At 45.6% G+C, this 21,149-nt stretch overlaps 1 protein-coding gene across 4 annotated transcripts in view; it reads left to right on the forward strand.

Moving 5' to 3' along the window:
- The window catches only part of Tspan5 (tetraspanin 5), a 166,444-nt gene that overhangs the window by 109,920 nt on the left and 35,375 nt on the right, over positions 1 to 21,149 (forward strand). For 3 of the 4 annotated variants that reach the window (XR_004119853.1, XM_031375652.1, XM_031375653.1), the window contains exon 2: positions 19,846 to 19,896. Coding sequence is in view for 2 of the 4 variants with exons in the window: in XM_031375652.1 (XP_031231512.1) it covers positions 19,846 to 19,896 (51 nt within the window). In the remaining 2 variants the exon portion in view is untranslated. Of the gene's footprint in view, positions 1 to 19,845; positions 19,897 to 21,149 lie in introns of those variants that run through there. The other variant, XM_031375655.1, reaches the window with a different exon arrangement.

Consider the following 21,149-nt stretch of genomic DNA (forward strand, 5'->3'; position numbering starts at 1 on the left):
CCTTTCTTTTTCACTTTTTATCTCTAGGTAGTATATTGGTTTTGAACTACATGACTGCTTTCTGCAATTGTTTTACATTTTAGAAATAGTTGTGGTTGGTTTCAAATTTGAATCTAACCCTCTACATTGAAAGAGACAGTCTCCAATTTCTTTAACCTCTGAGGGTGGTGGGTACCTGTGTTAATTGAACACAGGGGGCTCTCTAATAAGCAGGTAAAAATTCTAGTGCCTTTGGCATCTGGGGCCATGTACATTATAAGTGAATATTTGGGTAGAGGGCAGCTCCATCTCTGTGTGTGTGTGTGTGTGTGTGTGTGTGTGTGTGTGTATGTGTGTGTGTGTGTGTACGAGGCATGCTATACCATTTAAGAATTGAAATGGCCAAGAGCCTTCTGTGATTTGGAGCTTGGGTGGTAGAATCGGGTTTTGGGGTCTTGCCTCTGGTCTTTTCCACTGTGTGACCTATTCAGGTTCCTTAACCAGCCCCCTCTTCTGTAAAATGTGTTACACTTAATACCTCCCCGTACAATGACTGCCATGACTGAGAAAAATGAAAGTTGATTTGCAGCATGCTCATTCTTAAGTGGGTAGCTTGCTTCCATTTCCAGCAGAATGGCAGGCACCCTTATATGTAGGCATCACAGAACTGATCATTAGTCATCATGTATCTGGTAAATAGACAAGGAGAAAGCTTTCCTCTCATTCAGATTGGCTTACACCCACATCAGCCTGAATCTCACCGCTGCTGCCATGTTCAGTCTTCAAATGAATCCAAGGCTTGCCCTGTGACTCTTTGTTATAATTGGCTGGCTTGGGTTAAGTACAAGGGCTAATTACTCCAGTCTGGCCTCTGGGTTTGGTTGTTTTGTTCAATTTACTTATGTAAACAGGTGTTCTCTATGCAAACATTTGTGGAAGTCACAATACCAAAACAGATTAAATATAGAAGCAGGCTGCATGCTACATCAGTGTTTTAGCGACAGTGAGAAAACATCATCTGTTCCTTCTCCTACTTGGGGCTAGTGTGAGTGAGCTCTGTTGGTTTGATAATGTTCCTTGCAGTTGATTGATGAATTCATCTAGGATTTTGTACTCTCTCTGCATCTGCACATTTAGGGGCTATTTTATCGACATGTCCACATCTTGGGTCTCTTTCTTCTTTGTAAAGAGGAGCCCTGGGCTGGATAACCGAGAATATGGGGGAATAACAGAAACAGCTGCTTTTCCTGTTGGTGGCAGAACTGGTGCCCAGCTGGTGTCCTGGCTCCTCTGGCAGTTGGGTATGTGGAAGTGCTGCTTTGACTCTTGAAAGTGTTGGTTTTGATAGAAACGGGGGAAATACTGATTCCCTTTTGCCGCTCAGCAGCCTTACCTCCCGCATCGCTATTCATCAGAAATAATGACTTCCAATCTTTTCTCCTTTAAATTAGATACACCATTGTTCCATCATCTATCAATATTTCTTTAACATTTTTTTTTTCTGTTGAGAGTGTCGGTATGTTCGCAGCTATTCTGAGTGCTGGTGTGTGGATTGTCTGTAGCCCTGGCTTTTCCACACTCTGTGCAGCTTACACCCTGAGTCTTCAGGTGTCCGTGGGGTGGGCAGGTTCAGGCAGGATGCCCAAGGGTGAGAACAGAGGCCACACTGAGCGAATCTGGGAAAGGCAGTGGGTTCCCTCTTTCATATCAGGATTTCTGCTTCAGGCTGCCTTTTGCAATTGCACCTATTTTTATATTTTCTTCAAAGCATTTTTTCAAGTGATAACAGTCATTAACTTCTTTGCTGCCAAATGAACTGAAAGGGATTTTAATGCAGCCGGTGAGAAATGAGAACCTTCGCTTAAACCTTTCTGGGGGAGTTGCTAAGAAAGAACAGTTGAACTCCGGAGTTTTTATGTAATTTGGTGGTGGGGGAGGGGTGGGGGAGGCTGGGATTTGGAGAGCATTAAATTGATCTCATATTCTGAAATTGAGTGATCAAAAGAAATTCCGAAAGTAGAACAGTCACGTGATGCAGTCAGGTGATGTCTACTCGCATTAGTCCTTTGAAGGTACAGGATTAAAATTCCTGAGGCCTCAGCTCTGATCACTCCATAGGTTTGTTTTTTTGCCTATTCTGAGCTTCCAATTCAGAGAAGAGGGCCTCATTTTGTGGGCTAGTTGTCAGTCAGATCGGAGTCTCACTGTCCTGAATGTAGTCAGTACCACTTGGAAGGACGGAGCTTGCAATTAAGCAAAAGCAGCCCAGGGGTGAACCGCTAAGCACTGCAGGTGTCAATGAAGCATAGGGTGGAAGAGATGAAAAACCAAAAGCCCCCCAATGACCTCTTTGTACACCGATTATCCAGTCTGATCTTCAGTGCCATTCTGTGCCTAAGGGCTTGGAATGGCCTCATAGCCATGTCCTTTTCTAGCTAGGTAGATGATTTCCCTTTTCGTTTTCCATGAATCTGGACACACCTTTTGAAGCCAAGCCCCCTCTGTGCTTCATTGTAACAGTGTATGGGAAGCATCTTGAAGTAGCCCTTCATCTTGCCACACTCAGTAACATTGTATCCCATTTCATTAAGGATGAAAGTGCTGGTCCTGACCTATTAAAAAGGCCGCAGAGGGGTTGTGACCTGCTATTTGAAAAACAGTGGTCTAGAGGCTCTCCATCTTCACTTCTCTACATCCTGGGCCCTCCCTGGAGACTTGTCCCCCTCATGAAATCCTCCCTCATCTTGGCATCTGGTGCCTCCTCTGACCTTATCACTTTTCTCAATCTCATTTACAGCATTTACTGCAAATTGGCTCTTATGCTAATTACTGATTTACAACTTATCTCAGTGGCTTGATGGTGAGTGCGGTCAGGGCATGAGCTCTGTGCTGACCTCATCCATCAACAGGCACATGCCCCAGAGTGTCCTGGCCACCGAAGCTCTTGGAAAGTGCACGGTGCCTGGATGCGCCTCTAGCTCTGTGCGGACACTTGAAAGCCACCACATCACACTGCCGTTGTGGCATGGCTATCTGCTGGGCTGCCTTGATTTGTTACATATCTAAAAAAGAATGAGATATGGTTGGCGTTGCAAATCTTTAAACCTTTGACCTTTGCAGTGTGATAGGTAATTACTTCAGCCTACAAGGCCCGCCTTTGCAGCAAGAAGCGACTTTGCATGTGTTTTGTGATGATTTGTAGTAGATCCTTGACAGGATGGTATGTACATGGAGCAGTTTACTTATTTATATTGGGGCCATTTGTCTGCAAGGTGAAGACATCACACAGAGGAGAAAGTACAGATACCTTAGTCAGATGCCGTCTCTCACATCTAGAGTTCAGTTTTGTGCTTCTAATGAGGACGTTCAGAGAAGAGCAGGACCCATTTTATGTCGACACAAATTATCTACCCAAAGGCTGGCCTTATTTAAAGGAGGTGATTCAATCTAGGAAGTTTGTCCCCATTCAATCTAATTTCAGAAGCTTGACTGATATACTAGGACCCGTTCCCTGTACCATCTTGACTAACAGAGGTAGCCATAGCCCCATCTGTCTTGGGGCAGTGCCTGATTAAAATATATACCATCCCTGAACTTCCCAGACTCTATAAATTTGAGAAAGAATTGTATGCTGTTTATAAAATTCTTAAAATCTGCCTGCCAGAAATATCTAGGAAGTCATAGCTTAAGAATGAGCTAGTCTCTGATGCACACTTTTAGGGGTCGGTAGTTTGCATTATTCACAGTGGATTTCAGTAGGATGTTTTCATACATGAATATTTTCGCCATGTTCACTCTCTTGTCTCCCCTACCCCCAGTTACTTAACTCTTAACTCTTCCCAGCTGACCCCCAATAACTTTCACGTCTCTCCCTCCCCTGGCAGCCATCAACTATGCATAAACAGCGCATGCTTCCTATAATGACTTCTTTTCTGGGCTTGGTGGACATCTCAGCATATTTAGCAAATCTGCTCATCCATAGGCAGATTTCACTTTTGAGCATCCAACACTCATGGAGACTTTGAAATGGGTTTAGTTTAATTCTGCACTCAGCGAATTTGCAGGCAAGTTGCCTTATTTGGATTCCTTCCCATCCCGCCTGCCACTTAGCCAAGCTAAAATGTATGTCAAAGGAAGCAAGGCTCCTCTGAAAGGAGATTTGGAGAAAATCTTTCTTCAGCATTTAAAGTGCTTGACAAAGTCATGTTCACATGGAAGTTGGTTTTGAGATCAGGAAGTTAAAATCAGGTGGCTTATTTACATTACTGGTGGAAAGCTGTTCTAATAGGATTGACGTGGGGCACTAATTAATCACCCAGGGTCTCTCCATTCACTAATCATATTGCATGAAACTTCCCTGCTGGCTGAGGCTCAAGGGCAAACCTTGGGCTACCCGCCAGCTTATTTTTCATAGGCATTATGCTACTGCTATGAATTAATGCAAGCCTAATGTATTCTGTCAGTGGTTCATTCTCCCATGGCGATCTTCTCTGGTTAAACAGCTTTAAATGAAATTTTATATTAAGTATGAAAGGAACTTTCTTTCAGATGAGGAAAAGGGGATTAAAAAAATCATCTTTGTAATCTTTTTCTCCCACAGTCTATATTCTTCCAGTTCTGGTAAAAATCTGCTAGGTTAATTGAATAAGGCACAGATGGCATGTTAGTTTCTGGCCATCATCTGAGAAGTGACCTTCTATTAAGCTTAAGAAACTTTCTCTATTACATTTTAATTGCGGCAGCGACGTGTGCTTACCAAGTATCTACTGCATACAAAATGTCTCAGCCACTTGTTCTTATGTCTGCCTTTGTGAATACAGTAACTGTATCGATGGAAAACCTAGTCTGTCAGGCTGCCCAAGGTCACATTTGGTAAATGCTGGAGCCAGTTTTGAACCAGAGCTTGTCCATTCAAGTTTTCCCTTACTAGGCCATATTACTGTTTATAATTCATACAGTTCCCCTATACTTTCATTTTACTTGGGACGGTTCAACAGTCTTAATCTTTAATAATGAAATGTCTATTTCCATATTGACTCATTACATTCATCTGAATCATTTTTGAAGCTTGTTGATTTGGGGTACATTATTTCATCTCTCATTTCACCATCACAGTGCTATTCAGAGAACAAGAAGTTACCGGCATCTTTGAACCAGAAATAAATATAGCTTATTCATATCCCCTCATGCTGTTCCTCATCACTCTCAAGAAAAAAAATGAATTCTAATAGAAAAGGAAAATTCCAGAGTGTGTTCACATGGGAATGCTTCCAAGGCAATGCCTGTCGAGAGCTCAGCTTCCCATCTTTAAGCTGCGTGTGCTATGACTACAGCTTGAACTGTATGCAAATGAATTTCCAAGAGTCTGGGAAATAAACTCTTACATAAAAGAACATATAAATGGCTGACGTGTCAAAACCCATTCCCTAAGAGAGCAGGTCGGTACTCGGTGGCATGTATGGGTTTCCTGTGAAGCTCTTGCTCCTTAGTATGCAGAGCCGATGTTCTTGGCTGAAAAGGGATCCATCCCGTTTCTTTTTATAGCGTCATGAAAAGTTGGAAAGGGGAAAAACTGAGCTGAACATACAGAATAAGTAAGTAAGTGCTGCCGGCAGGCTGCCTTTTGTTCTCAGACATCCACTCCTTCCCCCTTTGTGAGTCACCGAGCCAGGGAGGCCATCAAAGATGCCTCGTGTATAGAGCATTTCTTATGGAGGTTGTTTGTCATCCCCAACAAAGGGCTAATTGCTTCTGGGCCTTCTTTCACATGATAATCAATGGATCTGAATCTCCTCCACAGATCTCCCTATCTTTCAGTCAGCTCGTCCTTATTTATTTATTTTTAGGTTTTGATTGGATGTAGAGGATCAGAGAGATGATGCCATCCTAGTAAACGCATTAAGGGAATTTTAAACGTGGGCACAGCTGCTACCACTTTTCTTGGGATTGATTGGATCAGAATTATGACTTGTAATAGCTGTTGAAAAGGCTCCATGGTGTTCCTAGGAAGTGACACTCTTCTCTTAGGACTTCCATTTCAAAAGGCCCACTGTGGGGATCTTCAGTCCCTTTTAGAAGAGGGACCTGAGGTGTTTTGAGACTTTTGGGGGTGCTCTATATAAATTCATTTCTGAAGTATTCTAATTTTATTCTAGTTCTAATGAGAAGTGAGTCTGTGTTCAACATGGGTTTTTTCTAGTAGCTTTGCCCAAATGTACAATTGGGTATGTATGAGACACATCATATGGCTTTATGTTTGAGTGTCACAGAGTGAACTAAGCAGATGAAAACCTCTCCACCTATGGAGCTTATGCGCCCATAAGTACCCCCACTTTGTGTATTTGCAAACTGAGGAACAAGGAGGTTGAATTACTTGACCAGGCTCACATGTTTGGGATTCAGACTGAACTCAAGATAGAAATGTTTGCAGAGCCCAAGACGGGGAAGGCAGCACTCTCAACCAGGAATCTAGTTGATGCCAGCCACCCAGCGGTGGCAAAGCAAGTGTTTCAGAGCTATTACTAACTGCTGAAGGCCTTTCTCCCTTCTCAGCTATAAACCTACAGTTTGCTAGGAATTTCCCTAGAAACCCCATTTACAGGGAAAGGACATATGCGAACTTATTACCCTTGTGTGACCCTTCTGGTTTATCATATTATAATCCCACCAAGGCATCTCCAGAACCTCTCCATAGTCTCACATGTCAAAAGAAGGGAACGAGGGAGGGAGGGAGGAAGATAGCAGTCTTTTGAGATGTAACTTGAGAACCACCAAAATGGTATATATGGCTAATCTCAAGACAATTGTGACTTTCTCTTGAAATGCTATATATATATATATATATATATATATATATATATATATACACACACACACATATACACACACATATATATATATATACATATATATGTTCTTCCTTTGTGAGTCTTAAGAATCCCAGTCATAGCCCGGCAGTGGTGGTGCATGCCTTTAATCCCAGCACTTGGGAGGCAGAAGCAGGCAGATTTCTGAGTTCAAGTCCAGCCTGGTCTACAGAGTGAGTTCCAGGACAGCCAGGGCTACACAGAGAAACCCTGTCTCGAAAAAAACCAATGGGGGGGGGGGGAAGAATCCCAGTCATGCACTTGGGTTTGTCTTATTTTCCTGTGGGCCCCTCTCTTTCTCTTAATTCTTATTCTAGAGCCCCTTTTAATACTCCCACCCTGTTTTGTGAACTGGTAGTTCTGAAATTCTTTTGTGTCTTGGAACCATGAATCCGAGTTCAGCCAAACTCGAGGCCCATAAACGAGGCCCGTAGGAAGAGTGTCCAGACAGTGAGGATGGTGGTACGGAGCCCTCAGTCCCCTCACCACTGATAAACCTAGGCACATTTACCTAAGGGCCCATAGCTGTCACCATGTTCACCCTTCTGCTTCTTGTCACTAAGTCCTCTGGACTTATGGCTTCCAATAGTCTTCCCCCAGATGTCTCTGCCCCTTTCCTCTTTGGCTGGGATCTTTCTTACCAGGGTAGCTGCAGTGGCCTCTCAGCTAGCCTAACTACGAGCAGCTTGGCCGCTTTCTCTTCGTTCTCTTGTAGTGAATAAGTTTTCCAAGCTGCAAACCGGATCCCCGCCCCGCTTGGAGCTCTCACTTGGTGTCCCATGGCTTGGTGGTCCATGTGTGTACACACCACACATGGTGTGCAAACCGTGCCCTACCTTAGCCCTCCGGCCTCTAGGTTCTCAAGCTTAAAAAGCCACACATCAGCTGTTTACAGCACCTCTTGCTCTTACAGAGGACTCAGGTTCTTTTTCCAGTACCTGCACGGCGGTGCCTTACAATTCTCTGTAACCCAGTTCTAAGTGCTTCCTTCTGTCGTTTGTGGTCATGAGGCACACATAGGACATACTTGTACATGTGGGGAAAGCACTCATGCACATAAAATACAAACTAATCTTTTTTTTTTTAAAGCCATGTATCACAGTGACCTTGTGGGCATGTTACTGAGAGAGTCTGTTGCCAGTTTCCATGTAGTCTTGAGACATTTCTAATAAGTCCCCTGGTGCTGGCCCTGGTGCAGAACCATCCTGTGAGGACCACTGCTGGTCTGAGCCTTGGAGCACACTTGGAGAACTCCTGCAGGGATACACCATGCCAGACTTCCATCCTTCTGCATCAGCCATTGCCTCTGCAGGAGAGGGGTTCCATTGTCTTACCTTTCAAACACAGCTAGAATGTTGCTTCCTAGGAAGCTTTCTCTGTCAGCAACCCCCCCCCCAACCCCAATGCCTCTGTTTCTATGGCAACTTGTCTATGCCTCCAGGAAGGCTCCATTCCCTACACCTAAGTTGTGATTTTATTTATGTGCCCCCATTAGCTCTTTAATAAAAGACATCATCTGGGTTTTTTGGGGGGGGAGGGGGGTGAAGGGGATGGCATTCAAGACAGGGTTTCCCTGCATAGCCTTGGCTCCCCTGGAACTGGCATTGTAGACTAGGTTGGCCTTGAACTCAGAGATCCACCTGCCCCTGCCTCTAAGTGCTGGGATTAAAGGTTTGTGGCACCTCTGCCTGGCTATCTTATTCACCTTTCTATCGCTGGCACCTAGCACGATGCCTGCTTGGTCCTGAACATACGAAATATATTGAATGATGTAATCCTTCTTGCACGTTACAAAGAGAAATCCTATTTTGAATTTTATTTGTGTTAGCTGTTTGTTGTTTGTTTGTTTGTGTTAGCTCTTAACACATGTCTGTGGTATTTTGTTTTTAAGTTAACAAGATCTTTCAGCACAAAAGCTGTGCACCCGAGAGAACTAAACTTCTAGACAGAGTTGGTGAGTGCTGTGTCTCGTACTGCTTAGCTCAAACAGTGGAAGCCTCTTCCCACAGAGCTTCGAGTTCAGCTACAGATAACTAACTTCTTGCACCAGCAGTCTGACACACTTCCAGTCTATTGCAGCCTTCAAAGTGCCTTGCTGGTGTGTTTTCAGCCTTGGCTTTGTCTAATGGCTGCGGGAGGGTTAACCAGTGGAGCAATCCGTCAGGGCAAGCCCTTTTTTGACCGGAAGACAAGCAGAGATTAGTGAGCTGTAAGCTTGCAACTTCCACATTTCTATCCAGAAGTGGATAGCTAATCCCTCGTGTTCCTTTTTTATGTGCTTGCACTGCCTGGGTAATTTCCAAGAATATGGATTTTATTGCTTACGTAGCCCCCCCCCCCATCTCAGATTACAGGCTCTTGTTAAAAAATGTCAAGGTCCAAGTTCTGTTAACAAAGAGCTCTCTAACCCAGACTGTCTCAGACTGTGGGCATTTCTTTAAGGCCTCCTCCTGGAACAGTGTGCATTCAAAGGGAAAAGCCTTTTCATCGTCTCTGGGAAGATACTGCAGGCTCTTGGTGCTGGGCAGTTCCAAAGAAGTCCCCCTCCTGGCCCCCTTTTCCTTTCCCAGGCTCTGTGTGATGGACTGCTCCAGATCCTGTTCTTGGCTTCAAGCCCCAGCAGTCTGTGTCCACAATTCCACAAACAAGCAGAAGGGTAGCCCTTCAGGTGGCTGTTGTAGACTGAATTATGTATTATCCCATCTCATACTTGGTCACAACAGCTGGCCCAGCAGTTTAGAACATCTGGGGTTTTCATTCAGTTGCCCTGAAAAGAATCCCAGCTTCCTACAGGACAAAGGAAGCCCCCAGCCCTGTAGTTCTAGGCTACTCTAAATGTTTTGCTCACACAGCATGAGAATTATGTGGGTCCCCCAAAACTGTAGGTGTAGGTATTTTATAGCTATTCATTAAGACTGCCACAAAAAGGAGCAGACTAGATCTCAATCTAGATTTCATTAAGTGTCTCTTAAATACATAGATACTTGGTGTGCTGTTCTGGAAGGATCTTCCAGCCAGTGACAGAAGAAAGAGAATCAAATAGGCAGGCAGTGGTGGCGCATGCCTTTAATCCCAGCACTTGGGAAGCAGAGGCTGGTGGATTTCTGAGTTCAAGGCCAGCCTGGTCTACACAGTGAGTTCCAGGACAGCCAGGGCTATACAGAGAAACCTTGGAGAGACAGAGAGAGAGAGAGAGAGAGAGAGAGAGAGAGAGAGAGAGAGAGAGAGAGAGAGAGAGAGAGAGAGAGAGAGAGAGAGAAAGAGAATGAATCAGAGCTCAGGTGCTGTCTCTCACATTTGCTTTATTTGTACACATGCTCAGTGGTTGATTTAGGCCCTGACTGTCCTACTGTCTGACATGAGGTGTTGTCATTCTTTCCAGTCCTGTGTAAAGGACACATGCAGATATAACAAGGCCACACCTGGTGTGGCTGGGAAGCGCTGAGGTTGGGGAGCCTGAGTTCATCTTGTACCAGGGGTTTTCTGACACTGAAATGGGAGCTGCCTGTTAGAGTGGCCACTGTGGTAGGAGTTGGGGAGCAGACAGGGGAACTTCTGAGGAGCGATGGGGGCCAGGGGATAATCCACACAGACTCCTTGCTGTCCCAGGCAGTAGGATCTGCTTATTGTTAGCTCTCATGTGGTTTTCTAGACCCCCCCCACCCCCAGTTTGCAACAGTAATATTAGGCATTGGTTAGATCAGGCAAGGGCAGCAGGGCTCCAGGAAGCCAAAGAACCCTGGGGACACAATACAGTCTTCATGGTGGCCTGTGAAGCCTGACACAGCCTGGCTACTGTGAGCCTCTGTGCCATGCTTCTCTGTTCCTGGCACTGTGTGCCCCACTTTGTTCCCATCTGTCTGAGGCCTCAGTCCAGATGTCAGGCCTCAGCTAGGGTGCTGTTCGGACATCCGCCAATCAGCCCCTTCATCCCTTCATGGTGCCCAACGAACATGGGTTTCTTTCCTTGATATTTATTTTGTTTTTAATTTATGTGTCTCTCTGTGTGTATGCTCAGAAGAGGATATTTAACTGCCTGGGGCTTGAACTAGTGGTTGTGAGCTGCCCAACATGAGTACCAGGACCCCACGTCTAGTCTAGTCCTCTGTAACAACAGCAAATTCTTAACTAACTCTGAATCATCAGAAACCCTCTCACGGGTTTCTAAAGGGGGCACCCCTGGCTGCTGTACTCACGCTGCAGTGTCTGCACCTGCCTTCCACTGTGGTCTCATCTCCTCAGGCTGCCCTCCTCCCCGGCAGCAGCCCTGAGCAGCCCTGAGCAGCCCTGAGCAGCCCTGAGCAGCCCGCTCGCTCATCTGTGACTTTTTATTGCATGTCTTTCCTTGCGTAGTCCGTGCTACAAAGCAGGCGCTTGTCCGCTCAGTTCTCTGACTTGTCCAAAGCCCTCCCTCCGGTGGCTGCGTTGCCGATTGTAGATGCCCAGCGAGTGTGCAGCACTGTGCAGCACTGGGGCTAGAGGTCCGTAGGCCATATGTACTGGGGCCAGGCTGAAAATTTAAAGGAGAGACACTGTGACGATTTAAAGAGACACTGGTCCTGGCCTCCATGGGGATTGTCTCGTTTATAGAGGCGAGTTTTGTCTGCCATGCCATCTTATCAAGACCATTCTGGACAGTTGTAAACTGGAACATCAGAACCCAGTGGCAAGAGCGGGATTGACTTTTTGTTCATCGAATTTTCTACCAGCTCACACTTCCTTCTTAGCTATGGCAGGAATTGTACTCAGGGACATTTTATTCCTGAAACTTAACCTACCCTACCCTACCCTACCAAGACAGGTACGGTATTAGTGTGTGTGCTTAGGACACCTGTGTAAACTGGCCACCCATCTGCTGCAGCTGGAGTGTTGGCTCAGAAAAAAGGAGAGTCAGAGAAAGTGGGCATCCCTGCTGGCTCATTGGTCTCTGTCCAGCAATAGCCTTAGGTGCACCTCTCCATCCATTCAAGCAGGTTTCCGCCTCTCAGAGCGTTAGTCCACTGGTTGTTAGGCTATTGGTGAGGCTCAGCTTCCTGCCTTGCTGCTCAGGAACTTTGTTTCAGTCTGGTCAGATCCCAGGTGAAACCGCTACATTTTTAACAAACAGGAGTAAAGAGTCTCAGTTTAGAAGCAGGGTGAGAACTTGGATGGCTCGGCCCTGGTAATGTAATTGCTTCTTTTTAGGAATATAAGTAGCAGAGGTGGCAGAAATATAGGATGATTTTCAAATAGTTTAGTTTTCAAAAATACAGAAACGTGAGATTTGCTTCACAGAGAATTCAGTTAGCAGCCAACTACTCATACAAGAAAAACATCCTTCAGAACTTGTGCAAGGCCCAGGCAGCCCCAAGAACGGCACCCAGAAGTTGATTCTGTCTGCAGAGCAGTGGGTTTTATTACCCCTGTACTGGGAAGTTGAAGACGGGGTCCAGTATATGCTTGAAAAATACTAACCACTGAGCTGCAACCCAGGCCCACATTGGAATGTTGAAGAGCCATAGATTCTAGGTATAAGATCAATTTCCCTTCACACCTCCATCCATTCATTACTGGAAAAACTTCTCTGCAGTTCTCTCTTCTCCCCACGTTTCCTCTAGACTCCGGACATGATCAGTTCCTGTCTGCCTCTCCAAGCCTCTTCCTTGGATCCCTGTGGATTCAGACGTCTGCAATCCACATGGTGATTCTTATCATCAGTGCCAGTCTGTCCCACCCACTCCCATCCACCACACAGTCTCACAGATGGTCTCTGAGAATCCTCTTGTCTCCAGGGTGATGAATGGGTGCCTTCCAAGGTCATGCCAGCCCCTCCCATCTGCTGTAGTTAGCCACACCTCTATCCCTACAGACGCCGTGCCTTGTAATTCTCTCCTTATCACGGGGCAGTTTTATTCTCTCATAATCTGAAAGTCCTCTGAGCGGTAAGCCCATTGTACACAAGAGCTGTGTCTGGTTTTTCCTATCTCTGCTTATCTTGAGACATGTAAGGTCAAGTCCGAAGTTGGCGCTCAAGGCGAATTGGAATACTGGAAATGGATGAAGTATCCATTTCGTGCCAGTTAGGATGGGACACTGGTCCAGTCCAAAACAATGGAGTCTGCCAGGATGAAAATAACTGGATATGGAAGAAGAGCTTTTCCACTTGACAGTGTGGCAGATGCATCCTTGTGGAATCACCCCATGACACCTGAGACTGTTTTTCCTTTCCAGCTTTGCCAAAGCATCAGTTGCGCTGGCTCTGGAATCCAGGTCTAGCTTCCGTCACTGTACCACTCTCGGTTCCCATGGGGCCATGCTCAGTTCTGGCAGTAGAATGCGTCTTGGATGCCTAGACATCAGAGGAGCAACTTAGAGTATTAGGACAAGCGCTTCCCAATGTCTCCACCGTGAGCTGGTCTATAGAGCGTGCTTTAGACACATTAGGGGAAACACAGGATGAACATACTCAACCTGAAAAACCACGGGTTTATAAGTACCACGCTAATGGTTTTGGATTTTTATGCTAAAGCTGTTTAAACTGGAGTAAACAAGGAAAGTCTGTGCAAATAGACCCCAATGCAGTAAACTCTGAAATATGAAATGCTCCAGTTCCAAGCATTTTCGTAAGAGGAATACACAGGGCTGGCATGATGGCTCAGTGGTTAAGAGGAGCTGGAGAGATGGCTCCGTGGTTGAGAGGAGCTGGAGAGATGGCTCAGTGGTTAAGAGGAGCTGGAGAGATGGCTCCGTGGTTAAGAGGAGCTGGAGAGATGGCTCAGTGGTTAAGAGGAGCTGGAGAGATGGCTCAGTGGTTAAGAAGAGCTGGAGAGATGGCTCAGTGGTTAAGAAGAACTGGAGAGATGGCTCAGTGGTTAAGAAGAACTGGAGAGATGGCTCAGTGGTTAAGAGGAGCTGGAGAGATGGCTCAGTGGTTAAGAGGAGCTGGAGAGATGGCTCAGTGGTTAAGAGGAGCTGGAGAGATGGCTCAGTGGTTAAGAGGAGCTGGAGAGATGGCTCAGTGGTTAAGAGGAGCTGGAGAGATGGCTCAGTGGTTAAGAGGAGCTGGAGAGATGGCTCAGTGGTTAAGAGCTCTGGCTGCTCTTCTAGAGGACTTGGGTTCAGTTGCCATCATCTACGTGGCAGTAGTATGTCTCTGTAACTCAGTCCCAGATGGACTGGATGATCCCTTCTGGCTTGTGTGGGCACTGCAAGCAAAACTTCCATACACATAAAAATAAGTAAAATAATTTTAAAATTTTAAGAAATTTTTAAAAAAGAATATTCAGTAGTACGTATTCCCTGAGTGACCCAACTCAAGCACAGGCCAGCGCAGTGCTGGGGGGAACAAGGTTTCTAAAGATATTCTGTTATCTGGTAAATAAGTGATCTCAAATGTCTGCCTACTGCATGGAATTGGTGTGGGATACTACAGGTGAACATTATTCTGCACAAATGCAATTCAATGCAAGCTTACATTCCAGGAGTTATGCTTAAAAAAAAAAAAGAAAAGATAAAATTAATTATAAGTTGAAATTTGCCAAATAAAATATTAACACTTCAAAACAGACTAAATAAGAAAATGGCAAGAAGTGGAGTGGTTTATATTCTTCTCATTCCTCCTAGATCTTTTTTTTTTTTTTTTGGTTTTTCGAGACAGGGTTTCTCTGTGTAGCCCTGGCTGTCCTGGAACTCACTCTGTAGACCAGGCTGGCCTCGAACTCAGAAATCTGCCTGCATCTGCCTCCCAAGTGCTGGGATTAAAGGTGTGCACCACCACCACCGGGCCCTCCTAGACCTTGGAACCTGGTATGCACGTAATACTTGCCCGTGCACCTCAGTCTGAGGTTGCCTTTCAGGCGATCACTGGCTAGTATTGACCACACTGTTAGTACTGGTTTTGGAAATTTACATTAAAAACTGTATCATGGGGCCAGACATGGTAGCAGTCGCTTTTAGTCCCAGTACTTGGGAGGTAGAGGCAGATAGACCTTTGTGAGTTCAAGACCAGCCTAAGTCTACAAAGCAAGTTCCAGGCCAAGCAGGAGATGAGCCGTGGTGAGATATGTCTCGTAGTCCATCACCCGTATTGCTGAGGCTGACTTTGGTTGCAGGACACAGACATCAAGCTGGAACTCGCCTGGAATCTTCCTTACTAATTAATGTAGCTTTCACAGGGACAAAGGTACGAGCCAGGCTGCCGGGGAGCAAAAATCATCAATGGGCTTACCCGGTGAACCCTGCGTGCTGAAATACCAACCTTACAGGGAAAGTGTGCCCAGCCAGAAGTCATGGCGGGGCAAAGGCCAGCAACTGGCATGGTCATAGGTCTTTGGAGTCTAAATGCCTCCAAGGCAAACAGGCATGTTACCAAATGTGTATGTTTACACTGATAGGTCAGTGTTACTCTCAGTCTTGACCAGGGAAGCTTCTTTTTGTAATAAACAATTGGTCAGGAAAGAATCTTTTTTTTTTTGAGAGAGAGAACGCTTTGTTAAGTTTTGAATTATTTATTCATTTTATGTATATATGAGTACATTATAGCTGTCTTCAGACACCCCAGAAGAGGGCATTGGATCTCATTACAGATGGCTGTGAGCCACCATGTGGTTGCTGGGAATTGAACTCAGGATCTCTGGAAGGGCAGTCATTGCTCTTAACTGCTGAACCATCTCTTCAACCCCAGTGGTCGAATGGGTGAAGTAACTGCCAAGACTAAGGGAGCGTTGGGGATACTGTTCTACCTTAAATAAGACATCTACATAAATCCCCTAAGGCCATTGCAATTTAGGAACCCAAAGCAGCAGGGGTTACTTGCATTAGACATGCATAAGATCATGCCAGTCCTTTCAACAGGGGTGAGGGAGGGGTGAGGGAGGGATTCATGAAGCTCCACCCCTACCTGAGAGCTATTGGCAACTGAAGTCTGCTGGGGTAGAAGGAGTCATTTTTTTCTTTGGGAATGGGGCTCATCCTCATGCAGACAGCACTAACTGAACTCACTGAGTTAATGACTAATGAAAGAAAGAGAGAGAATGGGGAGATGAGGTGGACGTATGCGGAGGGGAGCCTGGGGGAGGAAGAGAGGGGAGTTCGAGGTGAATACAGATCTTTGAATATATGTATGATAATTTAAAAATCTAGTACCTTGGGGCTGAGAGTATAGCTTAGTGATGGACACCTGCTTAGCTGTGTGAGAGGCCCAGAGTTGGCCCTAGTACCAAAACCAGAAATGAAAATAGTGTCTTAGCTCATATTTAGCTCATAATTGTTACTCATTTTACAACTTCGACAGTTTGATGGACAGACATTTGTGCCAGCATTTGCATACACTGCTGTGTGGGAAGAGTGTGGGGTTAGGTTTTGATTCAGTCTCAGTAGAGTAACTGGTCACCCTGAGGAGTTCCCAGCATTCCTCCGCCCCCTCCCCCTCTCCTTCTCTCTCCCATCCCTCTCTCCCTCTCTCCCTCTCTCCCTCTCTATCTCTTTCTCTCTCTCTCTCCCTCTCTCCCTCTCTCCCTCTCTCTATCTCTCTCCCTTTCTCCCTCTCTCTCTATCTCTTTCTCTCTCCCTCTCTCCCTTTCTCCCTCTCTCCCTCTCTCCCTCACTCCCTCTCTCCCTCTCTCTTTCTCTCTCTCTCTTTCTCTCCCCCGCCTCTCTGGATTTCACAGTGAGGTCAGTGTGGGGTTTCTGGGCGTCTTCCCTTCAGGAAGGGGAGAGGGGAAACTGCTTCAAGTGCTGCGTGCCTGTCCCTGGGTTTTGACTCTTCACTGTTAATTATTTGGAGCTGGAACGGCTTGATTTTAAAACAAAACATATGGGCTGAGAGCACTTGGGAAGACATTTGCTGCTGATGTAGTGCCGAAGTTATGCAGCAAGCTGAGGCCCCGCCCCGTCTGCGTTACTTGCTTAGGTATGAGATGGTTCCCATAAGTTTCGAGTTGTACCCCTTCTCCAAATTCTTAAACTCCCTTTTGGAAAGGCGCAAGTTAAAGCAGGAAACATCCAAGCAAAATTGTAAAGGAACTCGTGAGTCTCTCCTCTCCCTCTTCTCTCTCCCCCCACCCCTCTCTCTCCTTTCTCCTTTGTGCAGAACCTTATCTTTTCAATTTTTTCATTCTGATTCTTAAAAGAAAAAAATTCCCCAAAGTGCCAAGAGGAGAGAGGAGAACTGTGTATGTAAAGGGCAGAAAGTACTTCCCACATCCCCAGCCAAATTTCTCACTTTTCTCCGTGGTCAACACCAGCCTGGAGAATGTCCCTTTGACAATCAGTCCTTAAGCAAAAAGCAACATTTTGCCCCTTTTTTTGAGATAGTCGCTTGTAGCCAAGGCTGTACTGGAACTCCGAATCCTCCTGTCTCTTCCTCTTAAGGGTTGAGGTTGTAGGTAGGCACCCATCTCTTACTTCACCTTCTCTGCTTGCTGTCATCAAGATATGGGATGCTCTGGTCATGTCTCACAGAATTCTGGCCCAAATGCCATCCCTTTGCCATCGCAGGTGGGGGATGGGAATTCATCAGTGAGAACTCTTGCCCTTTGCCAGATCTCCATTCCTGCACATAGGACCTCTATGTGCTCTATGGAAGAACTTACCCATAGTTTCCCCTTGGCTAAAAAGGGGCCATAACAGTGCCAGTTTCAAAGTAAAACTGCCGTGAAGCTCAGAGAAGACACTCTCCCACTCAGTAAGCTGAGAGTCTGCCAAATATTGGAAAGCAGAGGTGCCTGAGTGGCCGGCAGGGACAAGTATGCACTCAGCCTGCTCAGCAGTGTGACAGGGACTTGACCTTGATACCATCTGTTCCATCCCATCCACTACCGATGGTGATACGGTGGCTGAGCGCTGCATCAGGGGCCGTGACTGTTGTCCATAGAGAGCTTTAGCTTTAGAAGGTCAGACATTTGCTCCTGGGGTGCATTTGACTTCAGTTGCAGGCGGCGAAGCCTGAACTCTGCCTTCTAGAGTGTCCCTGATCTGACAGAGTCATGTGTATGTCAGCTGTGACTGTATTTGGTCTAGAACCTATAAATACAATACTAACATGCCAGATTGTTAGTTCCTGGACCTTTTTCTTGCTTTATATCAGAAACATAAAATGAAATAGCACTCTGACCAAGGTAGTAGAAGGGCTGACCATAGTTCTTTCATGGGCATTGAAAACAAGAAATCTTTCTAAGCATGGGTGCCGGTTGCTTTTATGTCAGCTTGATACAAGCCAGAGCTATTTGGGAATGGGGACTCGGGGACTCTGTGTCTCCAAGTGGGCAAACTTAGGTAGGCAAGTCTGGAGAGGCATTTTCTTAACTAATGATTGATATGGGCGGGTCCGGCTCACTGTGAGTGGTGCCATCCCTGGGCAAGTGGTCGCTCCTAGATTATATAAAAAAGCAGACAGAGCAAAGCAGTAAACTCGCCCCTCCTTGGCCTCTGCATCAGTTCCTGCCCTGAGTTCCTGCCCTGCCTTCAATGACTGCGGTATGGAAGTGGGAAGGAAATAAACCCTCTGCTGCCCAGGTTATTTTGCTCGTGGTGTTTTATCATAGCAACAGTAAACTAACCATGACAAAGCTTTTTAAGTAGCTCCCTTGGAGCAAGGGCAGGGAGAGTAGAGGCTTTTATTTATTTGTTTATTTTTCCAAACAGAAGACACACAGAAGCTTTTCTGCTGGCACTTAAAGTATATTGCACTTTATCTTATTTGTTTGCTTGTTTTTGAGGTCTGGGATGCTCTGTTCTTATAAGCAGGACCACATTTCTAAGTGACTGATTTTGCACTGTCTTTCTCCACTTGGATTTCTTGTCCCCTGCCTCTAAAGTGTCAGAGCTCCCTGCTGTGAGTGGGAAGGTCTTGCTGGGTGGACAGGGTAAGACTCCCGTGAATCTGGGGAATAAGCACCTCTCACTGCTGTGTTCTTCGGACACCCTCTGAGCAGTGAGCTCTTCTGACATTTAACTTAATCAAGATGTTAGTAAAATAAACAGTGTTCTCACACCGTCAGACCGAAACCACTTGTCACCCCACCCCCACCACGTCAGTATTTGGAAAGGAAACTCCGTGAGTCTGTGTGAGTCCAGTCACGCTCAGTCCTGGCCCTGGCTTCTTCGTGGGTGGGCAGCACTGTCCGCTTGCCACCGATCTTTGGCGGCCCAGTTATAAGACACACTGGTGTTTTCAATACTGCTGGGGGTTGGGGGGAATGATACCATGCCTTTTAAACCACATTTCAGTTTCAGGGATGTTAAAATGTAAAAGGGGAAAATGTACATCTCAGAGCAGACAGGGTATAGTGAGAACCAGTTAAAGTGGGAAGCCTGTCCCACCGCTGCTTGCATCATGGCCACCCCACCCCCACCCCCATCCTCAGTGCAGCTGACAAAGCTTCGAGGAAGTCTGCTGTCATTCACTGTGCATGTCATGTGTGTGCCAAGTTTTACATGAAGCTGTAGGACTAGGAAGAGTAATGGGGGCCCTTGGAACCACAGTTTTATTGTCTTAAAACAAACAAACAAAAACAATCTGAGGATTATTTGGCTCACATGGATCACAGGGAGAATAGGATTCTTGCTGCCTTTTGAAGGAGTGACAAAGAGCTGGTCAGAGGACATGGGGCTCCCAAGTTCTCTCTCTTACCTGGTCTACTCAAAATGGTTCAGTGGCACAGAGATCGCTGCATCACTGATGTGTGCCCTGAATGTTCATGTCTCATAAACAGTGTCATAGATTCTTAGACTCACCCTCTCCACTCTGCATGTTCATCTCGATTATAAGTCATGATTTGAATGACATTCAGGTACCTATGAGTTCCCACCCCTTCTCAATGTTATAATAATTTTTAAGCAAGTAGGCAAGGTATTTCTTTTCCTAGGTAACTCAGATGTTAAAGAAAGCTGATTTTTTTGTTTTGTTTTGTCTTGTCTTGTTTTTCCGATCAAGTAATGTAATAAAACAATGAATTGAAAATGTATTTGCGTGAGTAAATGCTTTCCCTAACACTGACCCCCATCTCCTCTTCTCTTTCAGTTTTTGGGAATAACGTTTCTTGGAATTGGACTGTGGGCGTGGAATGAAAAAGTAAGTGGAACACCACGGAGAGGAACAGGTTTGGTTCAAGGCCGCATCCCGTCTCAAGTGTTTCCCCTTGCTCTTTGATCAGCACAGGATACAAACAAACCGTTGTCTAATGAGAGGAAGCATTCTTCAAGACTGGATATCTCAAGTGATCAAAATAGTCAGTGGAGCCACAGCATAGTGAGTGTGTACAACGGAAGATGTGACTGGGGGTTGATTCCAAGGCACAGCCTCACCCAGCCACAGTGACCTCAGTCTGCTTATAAATGTCACCATGTGACCTGTAACCTTTCATCTCCGTCTCTCTCGTCTTTTGAACCCTTTCAGAAGATGACTTAAATGATAAAAAATGGCTTTTCATTAGGCTGTGTGGTGGGACAGAAGCCAAATATAAATTTATGTTTAGATCTCAGATAAACTTATCACTGATACTGAAGAACATGAACAGGCAGCCACTGGTCATAAATATCAAGAAATGCACAGAGTCGATGGTCACGTATTGTATAGATAAAGGAAAATCCAAACATATCAAGTTACGTAATCGTGATGAGGGCTCGGTTCTGGGCAGTTTCTGTCTTAAGCAGTGCTGGTGAGCACACCCTTGTCTCTGCCCTGCTCCCAGCTACATGTTTTCATTTTTCTCTGAATCCCCCAGTTTACCACTGAAATCCAAAAGTGGGAATCACCCCATCTTTCCTCTCTGTTTGGGACTGAAATCACTCGGCAGCATGTTTTGGTTACACAGGGCTCCTCCCTTGTGAGAGTAAGCCGTGTTGGAATTTGGTCAGTGGTCTGGCACACCCAGGAGTTAGCTTCTTCTTCAGGAAGACCTTTGTCCTGGGTCTTTGTCCTTCTGAGCCTGGCTTTGCTTGAAGGCAAAGGCTCTTTTGAAAGAGTTAAAGGTATTAGGAGCTGTTATCAGTAAATAGAAAGGAGACCCAAACTGGGGCTGCAGCCAAACTAAAGACTTTGAGGTGCCAATGAGAGTTCTACAAGTTGAGCATCTTCCAGACAGACCCATGAGACAAACACACCTGGAGTGAAACCATGGAGCACTGGGGTGTTAAGCAGTGGCAGAGCATTGTCTCGAGTCAGCCCTCAACACTGCATAAAAGGGGGCATGGGTTCCGTTGGTAAAGTGCTTGCCACATGAACATATGGACCTCAGTCCATCCCCACACTGATGTAAAAAGCCAAGTATGGTGGCATATATATATATATATATATATATATATATATATATATATATATATATA

The sequence above is a fragment of the Mastomys coucha genome, unplaced genomic scaffold (assembly GCF_008632895.1).
Source record: "Mastomys coucha isolate ucsf_1 unplaced genomic scaffold, UCSF_Mcou_1 pScaffold16, whole genome shotgun sequence".
NCBI lineage: Eukaryota > Metazoa > Chordata > Mammalia > Rodentia > Muridae > Mastomys > Mastomys coucha.